Source organism: Palaemon carinicauda, chromosome 26 (assembly GCF_036898095.1).
Source record: "Palaemon carinicauda isolate YSFRI2023 chromosome 26, ASM3689809v2, whole genome shotgun sequence".
Classification (NCBI taxonomy): Eukaryota; Metazoa; Arthropoda; class Malacostraca; order Decapoda; family Palaemonidae; genus Palaemon; species Palaemon carinicauda.
The window spans coordinates 32700832-32726824 of record NC_090750.1 but is presented as its reverse complement, the minus strand read 5'-3'; the positions used below and the strand labels follow the sequence as shown (position 1 = coordinate 32726824).

At 36.5% G+C, this 25993-nt stretch overlaps 2 protein-coding genes across 2 annotated transcripts in view; both read right to left on the bottom strand.

Annotated features, from left to right (window-relative positions):
• Window positions 1-8478: 8478 nt before the first annotated feature.
• On the bottom strand, window positions 8479-17199 carry LOC137619877 (decapping and exoribonuclease protein-like). The gene is made up of 4 exons (XM_068350167.1): window positions 17190-17199; window positions 16353-16560; window positions 9535-9670; window positions 8479-9288 (listed from the first exon to the last, which is right to left on the bottom strand). The coding sequence occupies exons 1-4, from the start codon at window positions 17197-17199 to the stop codon at window positions 9067-9069; spliced, it is 576 nt and encodes a 191-aa protein (XP_068206268.1). The 3' UTR covers window positions 8479-9066.
• A 6477-nt stretch (window positions 17200-23676) lies between these two features.
• Window positions 23677-25993, bottom strand: part of LOC137619876 (decapping and exoribonuclease protein-like) — a 400284-nt gene continuing 397967 nt past the window's right edge. Inside the window, exons 6-7 of the mRNA XM_068350166.1 lie at window positions 24018-24143; window positions 23677-23731 (exon numbers count right to left, since the gene is read on the bottom strand). Coding sequence (XP_068206267.1) covers window positions 23677-23731; window positions 24018-24143 — 181 coding nt within the window. The remainder of the gene's footprint in view (window positions 23732-24017; window positions 24144-25993) is intronic.

Below are 25993 nucleotides of genomic sequence, written 5' to 3'. Positions count from 1 at the left end.
ATCTTTACCTGGATGCTACATGAAATACGACTTTTTTCCTCTTTCGTTCTGAAAAGTATCATCATCGTTTTGTAAGGAGATTGAAATTCATTTGTCCATCAAATTAAGGATTATTAAGTGTATTTCACTGAAGTGCGGTTTTTTTATAACAATAACTAAAACAAGTAATAACGAAACAACAACAACAATAATAATAATAATAATAATAATAATAATAATAATAATAATAATAATAATAATAATAATAACAATAATAATAATAATAATAATAATACTTAATGCTTACTGCATGAACGCAAGTCCTTCCCAAGAACACGATTTTCTCCTACCAAAATGATAATGATAATCATCATTATTATGATTACATGTTGCTGTCCCCATACCTTTTTTCTTGACCTTAAACTGACACTGGTAACCGTTGATAGTTGGTTAACTGGTGAATGGTAGACCAGGATCGAACACACACCTTGCTAACAAAAGCTCTGTCAGCTGTATAAATAAATATGATTATTTCAATTGTTTTGAAGTGTACTGAATCTATTATGATTCTTCCAATTACCTTTATAACCTTTCATAACAACATTCTCGTTAATGAAATCTTTTACTTTACAAATATCATTAAACGTAAAAAAGAGCTTTTAGGTAGAACACCAGAGAGAACTTTCGAGTTCTTTTGAATGAAATACATGTATGCCCATTGTTAGCAGGAGAATAAGCCCATTCAGACTTGACAAATTCATCATTCATCTTCTTGGCACTGTTTTCCCTTTAATCCAATTTCCGCAGCTATTGACGCTGCAGTTTTACTGCTGCTTCTGCAGCTGTTGCTGTTGTAGGCACTACCGCTATTGTGATGAAGGGCCTCTAGGAAAGAGGAAGGTGTGAGTAAGTGAAGGGTTATTTCATAGCAAGCTTTTATTGTGTTTTGTAACCAGAGGGAAATTTACCGAGCGCCGTCCTTGCATTGGCGGGAGGATCCCCTGCTTGGATAATTGGCCCGAGGAAAGGAAAACTCGCCAAATGGAAGCACTAGTTTGTTTGTTCTTTCTTTTCAACCTAAGCAGAGGCTTTGTTTTAGAACGAATTTTATTTTGTTTTATGTTTTGTTATTGCAAACGTTACTTTGCAACGTGAAAAATCATTTGTTTTAAAGAAGAAGATTTTCCGTGGATACTCTTAAGACCACCTCTCTAGCTCAGATGCCTTCCAACGCTCTTTAATGGAATATGTCCCCCAAAATGCTGTTTAGGGATCACCGCCACGAAAAGGTGGCTAAGAGTTGGGTCGGGTGCTATATACAACGATCCTTTTTAGACCTTTCCAAGGAACCCAAGAACACCTCTTAATTGTTTGTGGTTCCTGAGACACATACACTCTTTATTTTTGCGTCCTGTCCCTTATACCTTGTCGTAGTGCACTGATCTTCCCCACTGTCATACTCAGGACCTCAAGACCTTTCCAACAAGCCCAAGAGCACCTCTTAACTTCCTGTGGTTACTGAGATACGCATACCCCGTAATTTACGGTTTTCGCGTCCCTACCCCCTATATATAGGGAGTTTACGGTTTTCTCGTCCCTACCCCTTATACAGAGGGGTATGCCCATCCTCACACCCCTGTACGTCTCAGAATCTCAAGACCTTTCTAACGATCTCAAGACCACCTCTTAACTCTGTGCAGTTCCTGAAATACCCTTACTACCCTTTATTTATACAGAGGGGCACACCCATCGCCACACCCCCTATACGTCGCGGACATCGAGACCTTTCCAGTGAGCCCAAGGATACCTCTTAACTACTTGTGGTTGCTGAGAAACTTTCACTTTAAAAAAATCTATGGTTTATGGTTTATGTTTTATTTCCATCTATTATTATAGGACCTTACGCCAAGACCCCAAGGAAAGGATTTTTTTTTTTTTTTCGGGGCGGGGCCCTTGCCAGGCCCCTGAATGGAAAGGAAAACATATCACATAGACACGTATATCTTCAGTGAAGGCTAATAGAGTTTTACCAAAAACCTGCTGCTTACTCTAATCCTCCTGCTTAATGACAACACTTTCTCTAATGTAGTGACTTTGCGGTGGTTCCTTGCCATGGGTATCCTTGTATTTGTAGTGCAACGCCCACTTGTTGCCATGGGTTTAAATTCACGTCCTTAGGACTTTTATCGTGTGCCAAATATTGCTTATATATTGTCGTTTGCATACCAGGCTAGTCATCGAATTATTGGATTTCTTGGGGAATGTACTTTTCTTCAACACAAAGGATCTATAAGTTTCGCCTATAATTAAGATATCTTTTAGATGGTTGGCATGATATAAAACGTTTACAAGAGTCACAGGAACCAACAACACACAACTTCATAAAATTCTATAAAATAAGATCATTTGATGTATTCAACATAAACTCAGCGATTTGATGTAATGTATTGTCCATATAATGAATAGTTTAATATAGTGTATTATCCATAAAATTAGTAATTTCATCTAGGGTATTCTCCATAAACTGAATAATTTGATGTAGTCTATTCTCCATAAAATTGGTGATTTGAAATGGTGTATTCTCCATAAAATGAGTAATTTGATGTCGTGTATTCTCCATAAAATAAGTAATTTGATATTGTGTGTTTTCCATAAAAAGGGTAATTTGATGTATTCCATCTTCAATTGGATTGTATTGCAGTGGATTATGAAATTCAGCCTGGAGTCAGGACACTGAAATCGATTTGTTAATTATTAAGTTTCGTCGTATATACAGTATCGAAATCAAAGTAAAATTCATATATGAGGACATACAATTTGAACATTTGGAAAAAAATGAAGAAAAAAAAAATATATATTGGATCAAAAAGAACGATTTCCTTTGGATACCAAGCAAGAGCATTTACATCCACATCTAAAATATTAGAGGCGGATTTACCATGAAGAATGTATATCTGTCTCTGGTTTACAAATTTTGAGCAGCACGCCAAAATATTCATGCTGTTCTTGTAGGGTTTTAACAAAAGTAAATCTGGACTTTTACTGTTATCTAGTCGAGATATACATACATATATATATATATATATATATATATATATATATATATATATATATATATATATATATATGTGTGTGTGTGTGTGTGTGTGTGTGTGTGTGTGTATGTGTGTGTATTATGGAAAATATCATTTTCAACTTTACGTTGATCATCTTGTGTAATTAGACGTTCAAACTTTCGAAATATCCTGAATATGTCTATATAACAACACCCTTACCTCTTCTGGCCAGTGTAGGCCTACGAATATTGATCTCGTTTCTCGACACCTTTTTTTGGTTGTGACTATAAACACAGGCCTAACCTGGACTAGATATCCTTAATGCGAGAACATCTAGTAATAAATCCCTCTTTCATGTTGGGCTACAGTTATACTTGCAAATGTTTATGAGTTAAAATTATTCTATTTATGTAAATGTAAATTCATAATGCTAAAACAATCAATTTTGATAAACAATTGTTGAAATAAAACAAGATTTTATTTGCTTATCCGAATATAATTTTATTTCTTCAGTGGCTATACAGTCATTTATATTTTCTTACACTGCTGATCACATTCAGTGATTCATGGTATGAAATGTGTAGTGTAAGAAACATGTAATTTAACTTTTGAATACCCAGTGACCTTCGTGAAAAAAAACACTACAACGAATCATTATTATTATTATTATTATTATTATTATTATTATTATTATTATTATTATTGTTGTTGTTGTTGTTGTTGTTGTTGTTGTTGTTGTTGTTGTTGTTGTTGTTGATATTAATATTACTTGCTAAGCTACAATTCTAGTTGTAAAACCAGGAACATTAAAGTTTTCTCAGTGAGTTACCTTGAAACTACCAAGGTCTACATATTTAGACCTTGGAAAGGTCTTCATATTGTGTACGAGCTTTTCCAAGTTGGGTTTGATATTTCTTGTTAGAGACACCGAAGTAAGCATATTCTCCAACATTTATAAATATTCTTTTAAAATAATTCATTTTAAAGCTAATGAAAAACCTACTTATTTCACAAAATTTGCGTCTTAGTGATATAGTTACAAATACCACAATACATCGTTTGCTAAGATCAATTGCCTTACTTCATGAAAACAAAAGAACAGTTCTTTTTATTTTTCAAAAATTAAATCAAATAGGCTGCTTACAACCACATCGTAAAACTAATATTCACCCGTGAAAATCGCTAGTTGGCTGAAAATTCATCAAACAATTCATCACTGTCCATCTTATCACCCATATTGGAAGACAGAAGTTAGATCGTCTCATCAGAAATTTAGTCACACCCACTTGAGACAGAGGTTCCTCTTACTGTCAAACATGTGTTGGTGCATAGCAGTAGGTCTAGAGACTACAGGAGGACATGGACGAAGATTTGAAATTAAAAGTAGTGGTCATATACTAAGTTCCAAGTGTCGACCGTGCTAATGTCAACGGTTATTTACATAACATTAGCTTTTATCTTGAAATTTAATATATTTTATTTTCTATGAACCTTCTAAATTATTTAGGCAATTGCATTCATATTTGAATAAAGTGTGATTTAAAAAAATGTCTATTGATTCCCACTCAAATTCTATATTCATTAATTAAACATTTATTCATTAGTTTTATTAATCATTCATAACTTCATCTCTACAAGTTCACTGCAGTGCTGAATAACCTGTTGGGTTCCAGTACTATGCTTTGAGCCTAAGGCTATTCTATTCCTTTCAAGATGATGATGTTGAAACAGTGGTGGAAGGGGATGCCTGTGTATCAGAACTAAATCCTTTATCCACCATGGAGGTTTGTTCTTTCTTCTTCTCCTCTTCTACCAACTCTTCCTTCTCCTATAATTTTCTTCAGACTTCTAAGAAAGAATCAGCAGCAAAGGATGTCTCTCGCAAAAAATTCCTTGGGACTTCTAGCATGTGCTCTTCTCCTTTTGGAAGGAGTGACAGATCACATCCACTGACTCCTCACCATAAGGCTTGGTCAATTGGATCTTTTAGCCAGCTGAGGCTGAGCATTGCTCCTACCCTCATGCGCGTCTTGACACGAGGATTTTTTTGGTCATTAGGAAGCTGCTTTTCCTCTCCCGGAGGAAGTATTTGCTCTCATCCTTTGACTGGTACCTTTCGGGTTGGTTTAATGGTTGTGAGCAAAATATGACTATTTTCCAAGGATCAGATGTACATGAAAGGTCCCGGGCAGAATCCAACATTGACTCCATAGGCCAGACAAAGGCAAGACGTTTTACACACCTTCCCTATTCCTTCCATAATAACAGGAGTGAGTAACGGAGCTCACATCTGACTAATTCCTTTGGAATCCATCAAGCAGAGTATGAGCGAAGTATGACATCTACCGCTGTGGTACTGGTTGCAGGTGAGTGCTCTCTCTCAGGGACCAATCACCAGCATTGTAGGCCAGGTAAGGCTAAGAAACACGCTGACCTTGAAGGTCATCCTCCACTGGTAGGGATGGACAGACCTCACCCATTGTCTGTTTCCTTGGGGATTTGGTCAGCTAGACCATGAGTCCATAATAACAAATATTTCTTACATATCGACAACAGGCAATGCTGTAGTCCCTTTAGGGATAGAGTACAGATGTAATCCAAGAAGGGTGAAATATTTGTCCACCTATCAGGTCCTCTTAGTGGTGGCCTTGTATCGAGTTCTGTTAGCTATTAGGTAGGATGAGAGAGTCATTCTCTACAGTGAGGGATGTAGAGAACGTGCCATTCTGGTCAGACCCTCTTTCAACAGATCGTTGACTTCGCCTAGATCTACCAAGACACTCCTTGGTAGAGCTAGGAATCTTCTCCATTTGGGAACAGGCTATGCTTGAAGGAATTTTTGAGCAATCATGGTCTTCATCCTCAGGACACTGTCATATGCATCTCCTGCTAACTTAAGAAGGGCATCATAGGTTCTCTCCCTCAAGACTTTTTAAGAGAGTAGGAAAGTTTTCAGGCTCATCCTCATGTCAGTACTTTGTGGGGTGGGTTTTTTTCACCTTCTATCATCACACGGACTTTGTTATGAAGACTCAGTACCAATCTTGAACACCAGATGGGGACCTTATTGATGCTATCTCATTGACACAAGTTGACATGAAGTTGCCTGGTGTCATATGAGGTACCTGTGTTGTTATTTGAAGGGGATTCAACACCTCAAGCACAAGTGCCACAGCCTTTTCATTAGCCTCAGCAGGAGTAAAGAGTAAGTTTCTAGACACTGTACCTTTTCAGTTGGTGAGTATACTTATATATGTCACTTTGGTAAGTGCAGACCTTTACCATCTCAGTGAAGAATTTACACAATCCTTACCCTGTCAGTAGCCTTTCAGTTTATCTGTTGGCATACTTAAGAGCTGAATATTGGGTCTGACGATTTTTTAGATAGCCTTTCCTCGCTGTACCTTATGGATGTGATCCACAGGCTCTTGGACTACTTCATGGGTGCTGAGGTAGCTGTTCAGTATTAGGGTAACAATCCCAGCTCCCTCACATGACTATTATATATTTCATCTAAGGTAATGCATTCAGCATAAATCATGAGGAAAGGTAGAATGATTAGATTTAATACCTTTTTCTTATTCAACTCATGAGGGGGATGCTACAGCCGTCCTTTATTGCAGACTATGTCTACTAAGAAGCAATTCATCTATCCCCATCTCAATAGGTGGGTGGGTTGGCGTCTTATCCAATATTTCTCTAGATGTGTGTGGTGTGGAGAACACACTAACTCCATGTGGTTCTTGCTAGGGAACTAGTCAAGTCAAATTCAAGATTCCGATCAATCCTTTCAGAATCAATCCAACTTGTATATTGAAACTTGGGTAATCAAAACATCTTGAGTAGCCTGAGGTACATGCATTAGGAATATTCTAGAGATATCCCAAACATAGAGACACAAAAATGGACTGTATCTATTATTAAAGCAATGGTAAGAAATCTAAAAGTGGATAATCGAATACCATTGACATTAGCCAAGAAATATAGAAATAACACACAAACTGACAGAACAGAATAATTTACATATACAGTTAACCCATGCAATATGAAATTTGAAGAGCATATATAAAATTTAAAGGTTTATATTCATAAACTATTCAAGCAAATAGGATAATCCTGCAAAATCCTCCCAATAAATGGATAATACTATACATTGCACTATGATCATTAACAAATAAAGGAGTGGCAAATACATGGACATATATGAAGAACAATAACTGCCATTGCATTTCCAAAATTATAACCGGTGTTTGGTAACTTAATCCAACATGAGGCTACCCTAATGGCATGCCTTAGCAAACTCAGATTAACATAATAGTCTGAAGAATACCCTAATATTGAAATAACTAACAATATATGGCCAGCGACAGTGGGACAACAGGTTGCCTCACATTACGACAAAACAAAATAGTCAAGATTCTGAACTTCAATAGATAAGGAAATCTTCAAGTAACCATCGGAGAATGGGTAGAATGCTCAATCGATTTCCCCCATGGTTTTTTGGTCTCTTGACCCATGTGTGTCTCTTCCAACTAAACAATCATCAGTGTTGGGAATGGATAGAATTTAAGTAAAGTTAACCTAATTACACTTACAAAATTAGTATTCAAGTACAGGCTTTCTTCTAAAGCAGCATTGGCCAAGGTCTTAACAGCTTCTGAATCCTTATTTGGAGCTATTAAGTGGTTATTGGAGTCGCATTCATTGTTCCTGTATGGGACCAGGAAAGATGACATCTAGGATACAAAAAGAAAAAAAAATCCTCTCAGTTTGTTGCTAGTGGACTCCCATCCAGCAATGAGTGATTCTCCCTCTTTTAAAGGATGATGATATTTATAGGTTTAGGAACATTATAAATTATGAAAATTTATTTTTTCTTAGCTATATAACCTTGAGTTCTTTAGATTACATTTCCCACCTCAACCACCACTCTCAGTCCCAAGCCAAAGGACAAAAGTGGCTGTTCCTACTCTGGCGAGGACGTGTGCTTTGAAGAAGTGAGGGTTGTATTGCTACGTAAGATGCAAATTGCTTTTAGAATTTGTTATATTTCATTATACTTTATTTCTCTCTTATTTCTTTAATGAGCTGCTTTTCTTAATAGGGGGACTTTGGGTTATTAGCAATCTGTTTGCCTAACTAATGTTTCAACTTGACTGATAATAATAATTAAGGCAAGCCATTATTGAAACTTCACTTGACATATCAGGTGAGGGCTGTGATTGTTATCAATATCGACTAATTGTATGCTCAATGGAGATATAATCAGCATTATTAGGACGCATTTACTGTGTATTCATCTCTCTCTCTCTCTCTCTCTCTCTCTCTCTCTCTCTCTCTCTCTCTCTCTCTCTCTCTCTCTCTCTCTCTCTCTCTCTCTCTCTCTCTTTGAGGAAAATTCAAAGAAATTTCTATATTGTATGTTCTTTAATTATAATTACAATTGATAATATAAATCCTGACAAAAAGCTCACAATGTTTTGAAGACAATTTTAGCATACCAAAAACAAATGTTATACCTAAACATTTAACTAAAGACTTCGATATGTGTAAATAGTGTTTGGAAAATTTGGGTGAAGGGAAACAATATAGGAATAGAGCTTCAGTATCTCTCGTTTAAAGAAAATGTATCATATACTGTATGTTCTAAGTGGATTAACTGAAAGTGAGAGTAGATTTATGCACTTAGTGGGAAAGGAACAAATGGAATATAGAAGTACAGTGCGAGCATTATAGGCATGGGCTGACGATAGGCTATAAAAACTTCTAGAGCACAAATACGGCTCCTGGTGATATCCCCTATTAGGTGCAAAATTACATTATCACCCTTAAAGTCTCTCTTTTTTTTATCTGGTGTTGAGGCTTAAGATAAACTTGGTCAACATGTGAAGAAACAAAAAGGGTACATTATATAGAACTTTTAAAACAATTTAGAGAAATAGTGAATACTGTTAATGAAGAAGTTACCCTAAAATGTACAAGTTTCAATTATAAACTGTTAATTATTAACTTTTAAGGAATGTAATTGTTCTTAAGATTCATCTTTAAAGTCCTCAGCAAACAAACCATCAGTATACCAAGTTGGGAGCATGTTTATGTGATTTATACCAGTTAACTTTGAGCAGTATATACTCTGTCCCTTGGCTTTTCGATCAAACTTGAATGTAGTTCCAGGTTCCCTGTGCAGTCTTTCCTTAACAAAGTTGAGAAACACTACCAAAAAGTTTAAGCACACATTAGGATCCCACTCGTCCTGAAAAAAAAAAAAAAAAAAATGAAACAAGTGGTAAATGAAGTAGCCCTATCCCACCGGCTATACTAAATGAAAAATAATATTTTTATGTCGGGAACAATTGTGCAATCTGCAAATTTAATCCTTTGTTACTCTGTACTCAAGAATTTGATGTATAAAATTACAATTAACTTCATTGGACAATGAACTATTTTAGAGTATAATGATTTTATTCATTGAAAGCTAGATAAGTCCACATGTTCTTACTTCACATATTTCAGGAAGCTTGTCTGTTTTCAGAAGCTCCAAGGAATGAACTATTCCATCATCAGTCCGATATCCCACAATGGTGCGGGGTATATCAGCCAGTTTATTCCCACACCAAATGTGGTTTAGTTTGTGCCTGGATGAAAAAAAAAAAAAATCATAAGAGGAGGAATATAGTATTATACTGTACAGAAAGCGCCAAATGGGAAGCTACAAATTTCATATTCATCCTACTACTATAGAAAACTTTTGGGATTGCCAGTTTAGCACATTTTATTTCAATTATTGTCATCTTCTTTATCTGATAAGTATCAATGATTAACTGTAGAATCACAGAAGGTATATCCCCAGTGAATGGTCACAGTTCAATAATTGTTTATATAAAAGAAAAAAAAAAGAATTTTCCTGTGGAAACAACTGCGGATCTACGTGTGTTATCGAGTGATCAACATTGACTGGCAGCAGCAATGTTTCCATAAGTATTGGCCTAATGTGATTTCTAAATTAGCTTTCTACTTTTATAGTGTTACTCGAAAGTAAATATGATTTCTTTTGATAAAACATAAAAGAGGTTAGCATCTGAATAATGAAATACCAATAAGACACTAGTTGGTGTGAATAAAAAAACAACGAAATCCAGGTTATATGCACATCTAGCATTGGCTACATGGTTAGGCCTACTTCAGTAATCAAGGAAACATATCTTCCAGCTTGTTATTTAAAAAATAATAGAGTTGTTTTTATATCTGTATGGTTGTGAACAAGACTTTAAATTGAATAGGTTTTATTGTTATGAGCTATATAAATATGTGATTGGTTTACCACAATCTTTCAACTTGCTTAGCATAAGCGAGAGGAAGAACACTAATATCTTGGAAGTGTGCGTATGCAAGGTAGAGATGAATAGCACTTGCTGATAAACTTGTGTAGGTTTAGTAAGTGATCTATGTTGTGTAATTTCTGCACAGGGTATTTAGCAGTTACAATATGAACATACCCATTATTGTATTCTTCATTTCTATGTAGAAACTTCATGCTAGGGTTAATGCTTATTTTGTACTGAAAATTATATATATATACTCTGCTAGGCGGTATATTTTAGCAATCCATGTTTGCCAACGGTTATACTCGTATAAGCATATGAGCAACTTGGTTGAATAATGAGAGCTTTGGGTGTGGAGGAAATGCCCCCTCTAAATGTCGATAAAGTCACTGATGCCTGGCAGTTGATCTTACCAGAATTAATATGTACCGGTAGGGGTCACTTGCCTTAGTTAGATAGGCACTGCTAATCACAAGGAACTGGCTGTCCTTTGATGTATCTAGCCAATAAATTTTCTATGGATTTAGTCAGTTATGAAAAGAGAAGATGAAAGAATGGCTCCCAGTCCCGGGCATGGCGGGGTGCTGAGAATCTCCTGGTTTATAAGTACTTAAGAAAAATTTAGAATAGGTAATTGGAATGTTAGAACCATGAATCAGATTGGGAATTTACATCAAGTGGAGAATGAATTTATGAAATATAGTCTGGATATCTTGGCCCTAATTGAAACACGTTTTAAGGGAATTAGTAAGGAAACTTTAGATCAAGGCAATATATATATATATATATATATATATATATATATATATATATATATATATATATGTATATATATATTTATATATATATATATTTATATATATATATATATATATATATATATATATATATATATATATATATATATATATAAATCAATTTCTACCTCATACTTGGGATCGAACGCTAGCCCCTTCTAATGAAAGGCCAGGTCGAAACATATACATATATATATATATATATATATATATATATATATATATATATATATATATATATATATATATATATATATAAATTTCTACCTCATACCTGGGATCGAACGCTAGCCCCTTCTAATGAAAGGCCAGGTCGAAACCAACCATGCCACGAGAGGCCATAAAAGAAATCGGAACCTAACGCTACCCAGCAGTTCGAGGATTTACCTGGCGAGACATCAGTCTCTTACCAGCAAGTTTTACCCGATTTCCCGGCCCACCACGTGACACAATTGGTAGTAATTCATTCAAATTACCCCTAATGAGTCAATATGGATAAATATCAACACAACATCGTGTTCAAATAGAAATAAATTTCTTCCTCATACTTGGGCCAGGAAATCGGGTAAAACTCGCTTGTAAGAGACTGATGTCTCGCCAGGTAAATCCTCGAACTGCTAGGTAGCGTTAGGTTCCGATTTCTTTTATGGCCTCTCGTGGCATGGTTGGTTTCGACCTGACCTTTCATTAGAAGGGGCTAGCGTTCGATCCCAAGTATGAGGTAGAAATTTATTTCTATTTAAACACGATGTTGTGTTGATATATACATATATATATATATATATATATATATATATATATATATATATATATATATATATATATTTAGAAAGATCAGAAGCAGTTGGAAGAGAAGGGGTAGGAATGATGACACCAAGAGCAGAAAAGGCATTAACCGAGTGGAGAGCTGTGAATTGTAAATTGTTACTAGCAAAGTTCAAATCAAAGCAGTGTAATATGAGTATTATAGTTTGCTATGCCCTAACAAATGATTCACTTGAAGAAAGGAAAGATGAATACTATGAAGAACTGCAGAGGGTAATAGATGAGGTCCCTGAGAGAGATATAAAAATTATGATTGGTGACTTCAATGCTCAATTTGGAGGAAATAATCAAGTGATAGAGAATGTGATGGGTGTCAAGGGTCTTGATCAAGTTACAAATGAAAATGGAGCACATTTCATAAGTTTCAGTTCAGCAAACAATCTGGTCATTAGAGGTACTCTTTTTCAACACTAGAACATCCACAAGTATACATGGACTTCACCCTGTGGCTAAAATCAGATAAATCACACTACCATTAATAAAGAGAGGAGGAGGACTCTGAGAAATGTAAGAAGCTATAGAGGTGCAGATATTGGTAGTGATCACCATCACCTCATTGCCACCCTGAAATCAAAACAAAGCACCCAGCAGAAAGATGGAAAGAATACCTAGGTTTGATACAACTAAGCTTTTAGAAGAAGAGCACCAAGAAACATTTGCAGTTGAATGTAGGAATCTATTTGCAGTCTTAAAGACTTTAAGAGACGAAGAACAGACAATTAATGATAAATGGTGTGATATTAAGAACTTATATCAGTCAGTTGGTAGTGAAGTTTTGGGACACGCAAGCCATGAATATCAAATGATACTAGGGATACTATAAAAAGGAGACAAAGACAGAAATTGATTGTTTAAAGTGTTTTAGGAGGTAATGAAAATTACAAGGTAGAGCATGCTAAGTATTTCAGTATTGATAGTGAGGTCAAAAGAAAAGCCAGGAATGACTGGAGAGAATATTTAAAATGTAAAGCATACTATGCTATGACTTCACGAACTGGCTGTGGTGTAAGAATTACTCATAGAATTATTAATGAAATTTCGACTGGGGAAAAGAAGAAGCATATACCCATCAAAAAGAGAGATGGCTCTGTTATAGCAACAGAAGATGAAGAAAGACAACGCTGGATGGAGCACTTTATTGAGGTTATGGATAGGAGATATGAAGGGAATAATTTGATTGATATACTTGAAGCCGATGAAGACCTTGATGTGGCCATGAATGAATTCAGTGTGTTTGAAGTCAAAGCTATTCTCCAAAAACTAAAGAGATGGAAAGCGCCAGGATACGATGGAATAACTTCCGAGATGATACTGGCCGAAAATGAAGTGACTCCTAGAGTACTTACAAGATTATTTTGTAGAATGTGGCATAAAGAGGAAAAACGTGATGAATGGGAGTTAGGAGTGTTGGTAAAAAAAAAGAAAAAAAGGAGAGGAGACCTGACTGATTGCAATAATTACAGAGGCATAACACTTACGTCAGTTGTTAAGAAAATATATAGTATGTTTATTCTAAAGAGATTGGAGGGTAGGATTGATGAAAAGCTGAGAGATGAACAAGGAGGATTTAGTAAAGGAAGTTGCACTGAACAAATTTTCATTTTCAGACATTTTGTACAGCAGTGTGTAGAATATAGAAATCCCCTTTTGATGGCATTGGTGGACTATGAAAAAGCCTTTGATAGTGTGCACCAGCCAATTTTGTGGAGAGTCCTGCATTATTATGGAATTCCTCTTGAATATGTAAATTAGATTTAAATCTGTTCATGAGCATAGCCAGTGTAAAGTTAATATTAATAGAGTCTTATCAAATGAATTTCCAGTAAACAGCGAAGTACTCTAGGGCAATGTGTTGTCACCTATGTTGTTTATCCTCCTCATGGATTTTGTAATGCGTAGAACAGTCAGAGATGCTTGCTTACCAGAATGCATGAAATATCACACAAAATTTGGCTGAAGACAAATAGAAGAAAGACATAGATAACGAGAGCGGAGTATGCAATGGAAGATGAAATATCATTGGAAGGAGAAAGGATTAATGAGGTAAAATTATTTAAGTATTTAGGAACTATGATCTCCAATACAGGTTCTTTAGAATTAGAGTTTAGTGAAAGATTGAAAAAAGAAAATCAGACAATAGCTAGGTTAAGTAAAATTTTGAAATCAAATCGCCTGAAATTACATATAAAAATCAGACTATATATCAGTTTCGTGAGATCGGTGTTACTCTATGGACATGAGTCATGGTATGACAATACACACACACAAGCACACACACAAATACAAACATACACAGTGGTACCTCGGTTTATGAGTTTAGTTTAGTTTATTCTGGGAGCTTGATCGCAACTAATAATGCTCGTAAACAAAAAAAAAAATTCCCATAAGAAATAAGGGAAATACTCGTACAGTAATCCCTCGCCATATTGCGATTCACCTATTGCTCACTCAGTGCATCCTGGATTTATAGATTATTTAAATCTATTTTGTGGACTCTTCTTTATACTGCAGGTTTCTGAGGGTTGCCAATTTTTGTGTTTTATATTTTGATTTTTCTTTTTATAGTTAGTAATTTTTGGGCCTAAAAATCAATAAAGAGTAAATTAAAGGAATACCGCATATACTCATGTAACACTTGCGATCTTGCATGCTGTGTGAGCACCAAATTTTCACACATATGAAATTATTTTATGTATGTCTTGTGTCATGCGAATTCCTTTTTTGAGACTAAATTATAATAAAGTAACCTCTAATTCTCCGTGACTTTATCCTAACCTCTAGTTCATTAACTTAAAAATACAAAATAGAATGAATAATAACTGTAAAGTATCGTTATTAATGCAATGGGCTATAAAGAAAAAGAAGAAAAACAGGCGTTTTGTTTATATTTCAACTTTCGTACAATAGTGAACAATTACTGTAATTGTTGCAAATGATGTTAGGTAGAATATGACATATATTACCTCATACCTTTTACTACTTACGAAAAGGTCAACAAAATTGCACAAAAGCTACCCAAAGAATTGGAAGAAAAGGTCAATAAATTCCTAAGCTTTGAAATGAAGCATTGTGAAAGTATACTAAAATTATTATGCATCAGCAGCAAGGATGAAATACCACCAAATTTTCGTATGACATTAAAATTGACAGTAAATAGAATATGAAGAAAGTATTTTTACCAAAAAATACACACTTTTATGCAAATATGTAATAATTGTAATAATTGGTTCCTTTAGCGCAAAAAAATAGTTTACCCTAATCAGTTGATTTGAATAGCGTAAACGGTAATCTTGAAGAACTTATTAATGTAAACAATAGAAAATATGTATTTCGCTGTGTTTTTATTCCATACTAAGATACAACTATATGATTGTTACTGTAGTTGCTTGGAATACCAAGTTCCTGCCTTGAAAAGGCCATATTGGTTTGAATCATTACTTCACAAGGATCTTGCCACACTATTTTAGGTGAATGCTGTACTTTAAACGTTTCAGTTCCAGTATCATCTGAAGATATACTTGCTAGAACGTCAGCCGAGCAAGCCTACTCCCTCCCTCCCGTGTTGCTTAATTAACTACAGCTATAACCTCCCAAGTAGAAAGCGCAAATTCACACTGCTGCCATGCGAATACAAGGCGAGCGTGTTACTACTGTACTAGCCTCTTGTATTGGAGCAGTGTACCATAATATGCTCAATCGACAGTTACTTGTTATAATGAGGACATTTTACTGCACTACTGCTGTCTAAAATAACGTTAAGGCAGGTATACTCAATCCCCAATCTGTAAAATAACTTCAACCTAATTTTTGTAGTTAAATCTCGTAAGCCAGGGGTTATTAATGATATCCCTGATTCTGTATTTTTTTTTATTGCTGACAAAATGGGAGGAACATTCCCCTTACTAAATTAGGTTAAAATGTACAACCTAATTGACCTTTTTATATCCAAGTGGGCAAAAGTTTTTTTAATGCTATTTTGGATGCTGAACTAAGATGGAGAAAGGTATGCCTGAACGGATGGAAATGTGGAGACTAGCATAACAATAATGGTTATCGTAGGGGAAAAGATGCACCAAGGTGTGGAACAAATAAAGGGTGCTAAGGAGGTAAAAAGTGGGTAATTTCAAGAATTATGAGGACAAAGGTGAATGGCTTATTGTGTGTAGAAGAAAGAGTTTGAACACTGCTGGTGAGCTTTTTCAGTAGGTGTATGAACAGCTAATACTACAAGGTTTTTCAGCACTCAGGGAGCACTCGTGATTTAGAAGTTGTAACCAATGTGTTGTTTTCACACGGGGCCACACTTGTAAGTGGAAAATTACTATTCAAATAGATATTCATTATGTAATTTTTTTTTACATACAGATTCTTACCTCTTGAAGTTTCTCTTCCTTCTGTAATCAGTTAATTCTTGGCAACATTTTGTCAAAACAAAAGCCTCCATATTTTTTAAATCTTCTTCAAAGAGATCTGGATCAACACAATCCACTTGCGTGGGATAAAGAAGAGAAATCCCACCTATTTTATTCTTCAACACTACACGGTATTCTTCATTAGCATCTACTCCATCCTTGGGGTCATCTAAAATATTCAAGACACAAATGTGTTAATGAATTGCTTAAGCATTAAGGCTTTTAAACTCATCATATGAAAATAACATTACATCAAAATTGCTAATTTGACTTCGTGATACATATCCTTAAGAACTAAAATTCTGAAACCCATCATTGATAATGCAAGCAGAACCTTGAGGAGTTAACTAGTAAAACATAATTTTATCTTGAAAAACACAGTTAAATACAGAGCTTCTGCAAAAGAACATATATGTAGGAAAATTAAATGGCTTGCATGATACTCAAATAAATAGTCCCTCACACTAAAAACAGACAGTAAAAGAAAAATCACAGCAGGTGCAGAGGAATTAATTACACTTGAGAAGTTTCATGATTGTGATCAATCAAATATCCTTCGGTCTTATGGTCTTTGCCAAAAGAATAACCTATTGGATATCAAATAAAAGAGCTACACTAGATCCCGGGGTTTTGAGAGTATCTTCTTAGACTTTTCTTGGATACAGCTCATCTCCCATTAGCTATTAGAAAAATATGTTTATTCCTCTGTGGATACAAACTACAGAGTCCTTCACATGTGGTTACTACTAATTATGGTTTTCTATAACCAGCCAATCAAACTTTTGGCATGGATTGTACCATGCTTCATGCTGGGTAAATGCAGTGCATGTGCAAGGAGCAAGTGGGAGCTTGTTCACAGCTTCTCTACACTACACTGCTGGTCGCGAAGTGAAGATGTTGTTCTCTCACTTCCTCTCTACATTCAAGCCTTTTGCATTTTTCTTGACTATCCTTTAAACGTGTATTACTCTTGACTTGTGTTTTATCCTTAATTCATGGTCATTTGGGTGTCTACTCATTAACTGTAAATTACGAGTGAGGCGTTATGTCCAGTAAATCTCAGTATTTACATCTTTGCTGAGGACGTGATAGCAACGTTTGTGGCGTCCCTATGAGCCGGGCAGACATAGACACATCCTCTATGTCCCTCTTGCCTAGACATGAGATGTTCTAGAGAATCTCCATGTAACTATTGTAGGAATTGGTTTCCCTCCCAATAGGAAAGCTATGCTTCCTGCCGCAGGAAACTTAATGAGATTTCTACATTGCTGAGTCTCCTCCCAACTGGTGTAGGGGAAGAATCTCTTCGTAGGCTACGAAAACCTCCCTTCAATATTACATGCCAAGAGCTATAGGAAGCCTTCAAATGACACACATAATCAAGAAAGTGTCAGTTTTACACAGCATGGCCTTGAGGAGCCAGGTCGTAGCTCATCATACAGAATCATAAATGATCATGCGTGTTCTATAAGATGCTCCCGTTAGTTGAAAAGGCTTTTCCCCTAAGTCAAAAGGCAACAGTGTTGGATGAAGGAAGTCTACATTTCCCATCACGTTTTCAAGAACCAAGTGTGCCTTATGACGGAAGGGTCCTGAAGCAGAGGTATCTTCAGAGTCTTAAGAGATCTTTAGAAATTTATAAATGGGGTGGACGGACCGCATCAGATGCGGTCACTCCCCAACGAATTCCAGAACTACACATTTCTTTCAGCCCACAATCTTCTTTCTTACTTAAAGTAGGTTAGTCAAGTAGGAGATTTGCTGTTACCTATGCTTGTCAGGATTCAAGCAGTAAGATCATTCAGCCAGATTACACTAACATCAACCTTGTTGAGTGTGAAGAATTTTCTTCTTGCGCAAGACAACCCCACTATTCATCCCAGGATATTCACTGTGAAGACAGATCATATTTTAGCCCTAAATGTAAGTACTTTTCTCTGCAATTCAGTAAGGTTCAGGTTAAAACGTTTGGATGATGGCTAAGTTTATTGCCCTCGAAAATGATTGACAAGCATAGAATGGTCAATTATTCAGGTGTTTCCCCTTCGGCCTTCACATATCAGGGAGGCACTAGGAATGGGTGCAGAGGGTTAAAGAGAAGTGAAGAAAGGCTATGAATCGGAAGTAGGAGCACTTCTGCCAATGTGACAAAGAAGGGATTTTTTCCCCTGCCATTTTTAACAAAATCAAAGATTTAAAGATTGTTACACCTCTGTTGATTCATGAATGTTTGTCATTGCCATTCACTTATTGCCTGCCAGTATGTATAGTCATGACAGAGAGCTATATGTGGCTCAATATTTATGTTTAGGGTTTATGAAAAATTAGATAATTGTCAAAATAAATAGGTTAACATACAGGTGTCTTGTCAATGGCAAAGCATTTCTTTTATAGAGATATATCATTATTGAGATACATCATTATAAATAGAAAATTCTTCTTACATGTATGAAAATAAAATTAAGCATAAGCAAGGCCAATGCTAACCAGTGAATTAAAACACTGATAATACTTAAAATCTCAGGTAACCTACTGTAACCCAAAACAAACTGTTTACAGAAAACTTTATTCTCCGGGCATTCTTTTTTCATTTTGCATATGCTGCAGGCCATAGCACACCACTGTCACAATGCCTCATTATGGTTGCACCTGCCTTATGATAAAAATCATTTGTATATATCATCTCTTTGCTACACATATTCAACTTTTGCCTAATTGCAAGAAAAATGTGTTAACTTTTGGTATGATTGTAGAATTGATATACAAAAGGTATGTGTTTTCTTGCCATGGATTCAATGTTCCCTGTGAACTAGAGTACTGTGGGGTATATCAATAAAAATGTGCAAAAATTCTTGCTACTTTAAGTTCAAGTGTCTTGCTAATTTCTAAGCATGTAGCAATGGTTGTGGACATGGCTATTATCCAGATGAAGAATGCCTTGTTCATTTGGATTGAGTATCAGTACTGCAAAGGCATAGCAGTGGACTTCAATCTCTTCTGGGGGAAGGGGAAATCCCTCTTCCAACTTTTCAAGTCTTCTGCAGATAAGGCTGATGAACCCAGACCGAGGTCCAGTAATACCTCCTTAGCGATGCCATCTACACCTTTCCCAGCTAGCAGGGGATGGTTTGACAATGTGAAGTAACAGTTTTCACTGAAAAATGTGAAGATTTGGGAGACAGCGTTCGCAGGCCGCGAGGGAGAGAAAACGATTTTTTCTGTGTTGCAAGAGATTATCACAGGGAAGGGGGAAAGTCAGAGCAGGTGGGGAATATGAATGAATCAGATTAGTGCATACAGTAGTTGATAACTACAATACGTGTACTGCACCTTTAATTACGTGAGATTGAAAACACCAGTAATATCTTTCATCTGTTTTGTGAGAAAAAAAATTTATTTGGGTTACGTAAATTACCGCAACTTTTACCAGTATGTATTACAGCACTGGAATGTAACAGATAATGGTTTAAATTTTCATTGCCTAACACGTTTGTTTTGGGAGCAGATAATAGCCCAGCGCACCTTATTTGCCCTAGAAAATTACTGTCCTGATTTTATGGAAGCCAAGGTCAGGTAGGCTAATGGCTCGTACAATTTTTTTGTTTCTGTAATTTACCAAATTTCTAATAGAACTTCCTTATTTCCATTAATTTTAATGTCAACATTATATACTATTCAAATAATCGTGCAGCTTGTCATCTCATATGGCATGGTTTCATTTATAAGTCGGTGAACGAACGTGCATTAAATTCCAGCACTGCTACAAGAACATGCCAATTTATTGGATGCATAATAAGAGGACAATGAAGGCCTTTTTTTCATAATTCGTTCCACTCTTCCTTCCTGCCATAAATTGAACAGTACCTGCAGAAGTTAATGTGACATTTCTAGGTTTTGCTAACAACTCTTGATATTACTCCTGGACACCCATAATCTGTGCAGGTTCTCTGTGAAAACGTGGAGATGATGTTTTTTCTTCCAAACACCACTTAACTAACACAGGTGATGGACCAGGGGGTCATTATAAACTTTTAAAAGCCAATTTCAGGAAATGTGTGATAGCCAGCCTCAAATCAGTCATGGATGATAATCACAATCTGGAAGCTATGCAATACAGTATTGGAAAAGTTTCACTATTGCTGACTGACTTTTGTTGTGGAGGAACAAGCCTACTAGAAATGTGTGTCACAAATTTTAAAAGCTTTAGTCCTGATGATGTCTTCACTGAAAATTTTAAGAAGATTGTGACATTATTATTATTACTTGCTAAGCTATAAACCTAGTTGGAAAAACAGGATACTATAAGACAAGGGTTCCAACAGAAAAAATAGCCTAGGGAGGAAAGGATATAAGGAAACAGGTAGAATGTTGTGCCTGAGTGTACTCTCCAGCAAGAGAGATCGAACCCAAGACAATGGAAGACCTTGATACAGAGGGTATGGCGCTACTGCCCAAATCTAGAGAACAATGGTTTGATTTTGGAGTGTCCTTCTCCTAGAAGAGCTGCTTGCCATAGCTAAAGAGTCTCTTCTACCCTTACCAAGTAGAAAGTAGTCACTGAAAAATTACATTGCAGTATTTAACCCCGTTAGTTAGGAAGTATTTTTCGGTCATCTTAGTGTTGTTAAGTGTATGAGGAAAGGGGAGAATGTGTGAAGAATAGGCCAGACTAATCGTTGTGAGTAGGCAAAGGAAAATTGAGCCGTAACCAGAGAGGGATCCAAAACAGTACTATATGGCCAGACAAAGGACCCAATAACTCTCACGGTATTATCTCAAAGGGTGGCTGGTGCAGAGCGTGGTTATCAAATCTATCTCTAGGTTCGGAACCAAGCTTCTGATAACTAGTTTTTCCTTTCCTTTCTCGTAATCCTGAGAGGCACTCCATTTCTGGAGTTGTTCTTTAGAACACAAAAAAGGGATATTAGCTTCAATAGCATAAATTTGCACTCGTAGTCTAATGAACTCTGTTCCATTCTTCTTTCCTTAAATTATCAGTGGAACTTCAAACATTTTGTGACATTCATAAACTTTACTTGGTCCAAATTTGAACTTTTTCTTTTCTATTCTTTTAACATTAACTTGTCCTTTTCCAAATTGATTTTTCTTCAGATATTCTTCTATCCATTTAATTCCTGCCACATTTTTGGGTGCACCATTGTCAATAATCATCTCAGTTTCATTGATTTCATCCGTGAAGTAAATTTCAGGCATTTCTACTTCTCCTCTCTCATCTTCAACACTCACAAATCTGATGTTACTTAATCTATTCAGACAGCATTCATTTCTACACCTTTTCTCGTTCGATTCTGATCTGAGCCTCCTGCCGCCCTCCATCGGACGATCTTGCCGATTCCTTTCAAGTTCTTCACGATCCTCACTTCTCCTTTCTGAAGGTTCTCTTCGTTTAAAGGAGTCTATTCTGTTTCGGTTTCTATCTCCTGATCGAGAGTAATATCTTCTACTCTGATATCTGCTTCCTGACTCTCTCCTGTTTTGGCTTCTGTCTCGCGAACGGGAGTATGGTCTCCTATTTCTTTGCTCATTTGATCTCGATGTAGATCTTTGTCTATTTGTATAAAATACATCCAATTCCTTTTCGGGTCTTTGGTTTTCTATCTTTAGTTCCTTGAACTCCTTTTTACATATTTCTATTGTCACTTTATCTTCTACATTTTTTAGTTGTTTCATAATTGAAATTTTTTCTGTTGTTTCTAATTTAGACTTATCTAAAAACAAAACTGTAGTCCATAACTTCCATTTTGATCCAAAGTTTGCTCTATCCATTTTCACTAAAAGATTCTCAAATCTATTCAGATACTCTTCACCTGTTTCTTTGTCTTTCTGTTCAAATTTTTGTATTTCAGAAACCAATTCAGACATTTTTTCCAAGGTTGTTTTTTCAAATTTACCTTTTAGCAAGTTTATCACGTCTTCAATGATAGTAACACTGTTAGTGTTTACTTTTTCTATAACCTCTCTTGACATAAATAACGATAATCCTCCAATCTCTCTGTTTGTTTTTAAACTATCCACCAATTCGAAAAAATTTTGAATTGGAGGAATGGTTGTCTGTGAATCCCATAGCCTTAGTTGATGGCAATAACTTTCAAAATCCTGGCCATTAGTCCAGATTGGAGCTTTCCGATTTTTAACTAAATTAACATGGTTATTTCCACTTCCAACTTGGTTTATCTCAAAATTGTTTTCAATGATTTTCAATAATTTATCTAGTCTTTCATGCATATCACTCTTTTCATACATTGTCCTGTTTGTTTCTTTACCGAAATCCCACTTTTTGTGAAAGTTTTTCTGGTGCGAAATATTGGTTGCTCTGTTTTTAAATAGTTTATTGCACTGTCCACAAATTCTGGCCTCATACCTTTGATCTAACTGGTTTTTTGCTGCCTCAAAAAGTTCATTTGTTTCTAGCCACCGTTTTACCTGTTCCACTTCACCTAAATTCAAATCATTATTTTCACACTTGCTCTCATCTCCATTTTCTTTATGTCCCAATACCGGGCCTTTACACTTATGACAAAATTTGAAAATAAAATTTCCAGCATTGTCTATGGTTCCAAAGTTAGCCAGTCGGGTCAACTGGTTCATAAGCTCACTTTCATCTTCAATGTATCCTGGTAAGGAAACTGCAGAGTATTCTGAAGACGCCATTATGACTGTTTCACTTTATTGTAGATAACATCTGGGTTCAAGGTTTCTTCCAGAAGATCCCCAAGGACTCACAAACACTCTCAACAGCAAAAGAATTAAGCTGTTGTGAAGACTCGTAATTACCATTCTTCGGCTCACACAACTTCAGGCTCAGGTCGTCTGCCTCACCATGTATCAACAGTTCAGCATCATCACAACAAATTTGTTTTCTTCTTCTATCCATGATATCTGCTCCCCGAAGCACTCTGGTCGACAGAACCAATACGTCCTTTCCAGTTCATAAGCCGAAATCCATTGGTTTTCCTTCTCACAGACGGCTTCACATTTGCAGCAACTTACTGAACTTCTGGATTACTCCCCCTCCCCGATGTTCGGGAACTTTTAGCTGCTCATCATTTTCTTTTATATTTCTTAGTAAAATTTAATCTCCAAGACAATCGCTGCAGTCCGTCGAACCACGCTCTGCTACCATATAATATCCAGGGGGGGGGGGGAGAGAGACGTCAGTTCTTCACACAGGAACTTTATTAATTAAAACATACAAGGGAGCAATACCAAAGCTCAAGTCTCAGAGACACCAAGGTTACAAGGGAACAAGCAATAAGGATTATCATTACAAGACAACAAGGTTACGAGGGAACAAGCAATAAGGGTTGTTATCTGTTAGCCTATAATGGAGAGTTACTTTATATCCTTCTATTATATTTATGTTACATCTCTCTCTTTGCTCTTGGATTCCAATCTCTCACCTTTTACTTCTTTCCAACAAATGAGTGTTCCCCAGTTGCATATAGGCACTGAACACCCTCCCATGACACAAATTCATAAATCCACTGCAATCTAAATCTCACGCTGGTTTCATTTTATTTACTAAAGTCATGGTTCAAATAAGGCAATAGTTTGTCTTTATACAAAAGCACATTTTAGTTTAATGGAAAATATTACAAGTCTTACTTGCCTCCTCTCATATAATGCTCGAAAACGGGACCCCATTTAGATATATCATCCATTTCAGGCTTTTTTTGTTCCTTGAGAAATTCTTCTGTCGGCCAGTTTAAAATATAAATAGATCCTTTGAACCTGGAAAGAATGAGGAAGTACCATATATTGGAACATGTCCATTCACTTATCCCATTTATTGTTACAGTATAGTTATTTATCCATCCATTAATGAAAACTCTTACAAAGTCAGTGCACAGCATATTTAGAATAAAAATGTTCATATGTTCCATAGGACATTTGAAATCAAAATATCTTTCAAAAGGTAAATAAAGAAAGTAAGACACACTAATTTCCAAGTCAGAAATAAGTTTGTACCATATATTGAGATTGAAGCTATGACCTGTTGGGTGACAGACAAGGGTGCTACAAATCAATCCACAAAATTCATAAGAAAACGTAAGCTTTTACACAATAAGGGCAAATTAATTGACCAGGTTGAACTTCCACCACCATGTTTCACCAAACCTCCCTACTACCAATGACTAAGTGTTTCATTTGTATTAACCTAAATAGTCAATGTGATAGAAATGAATGGATACCTTTACAAGGAAAGTGTAGATTAAATCCTACTTTCTTTGTTCCTACACAAATATAAATCATCATCATTTAATAGGAGTATTTCTTGATCACTGTTGGAATAGCCGTTGAAAATTCAACAAGGTAGTTATAACTACTGGGTGGTAAGCCCTCCTGCCCATCAGTCAGCTATTCTCGCACATTTGACTTTTGACTGATTGATTAGTAGAGAGTTTTCTGGCATCCCGACATCTTAGATCATTGATGCTGTTATCATTTGTTATAAATAAAGAATAAAAGGAAACTCATTTTAACACAATAAAAGTAAAGATGTGCTTATAGAAGTTTAATAGCTTTCAGAAGATCTGCTTCTGAAACCAATTTAAAAATACCGCTAGCATGGTACGACATATGTCCAAGAATCTTAGCAAGGATGTGTACCAACCGTGTGTCACACAATTGTACATAATTACTTTGTATATATTATGCTTGTATCTGCGCTCTTCCCTCGCACTAAAAAGAACCTGAATGATCATGTCTCCGTTTTGCTCAGTAACATTATCTGTCTCTCGAACAGGTCATGTCCTGTTGCCTTGAGGTTTTGTATATAAAGAAGAGTGTTCCTTAATAAATAACTCAGTCATTTCCAATCTGCCTTTGAGTTCACAACTCCTCTCTCGGCCCGTCACATTGGTGACCCCGGAAGTCGACTCGCTCCCACTGCCTTCCACCCCCACCTCCTCGCCCCTCCATCGTTGGTAATATGACGGACGCGGACTCTACCCCAGCAGTTGGCACTGCGGCCACTCCATTGAAACTTTCACCGTTCGCTAGCGGAGAAGCGTTCGCTTGGTTTCAACGCGCTGAAGTCCACTTTCGTATCAGGGGCGTGACTCGCTCAACCACCAAAGCGGATTATGTTCTCGCGGCGATACCCGAGGACACCTTCCCAGAAATATTCGACTGGCTTTGTGAACAAGGAGACACCCCAATAGCGTATGACGACCTCAAATCATACCTTCTGCAGCAGTACTCCCCGTCGCCAGCCGCCCGTATAGCAAAGCTTTTTCAGCTCTCGCAACAACCGTTGGGGGACCAAAGGGCTTCACTTTCCCTCAGGGAAATGACCAGTATCGCTCGCCTTCAACCTGCCGCAGACGGCTCTCCTCGTGAGGTGAACCTACTCCGTGCCCTTTGGATACGCCGTTTACCTGAACCTGTGCGCGCTGCCATACCCGATGTCGATAGTTTACCCATAAAGGACTTGATGACCAAAGCCGACGCCCTTATGGACAGCCACTTCAAGACCTCCATCAACGCCTCCACCCCTGACGACGAGGATGCCTATTCAACGTCAGCCGAAGCTGACATGAATGCCGTAGGACATACACGCCTACCCCGTGACGTGCCGA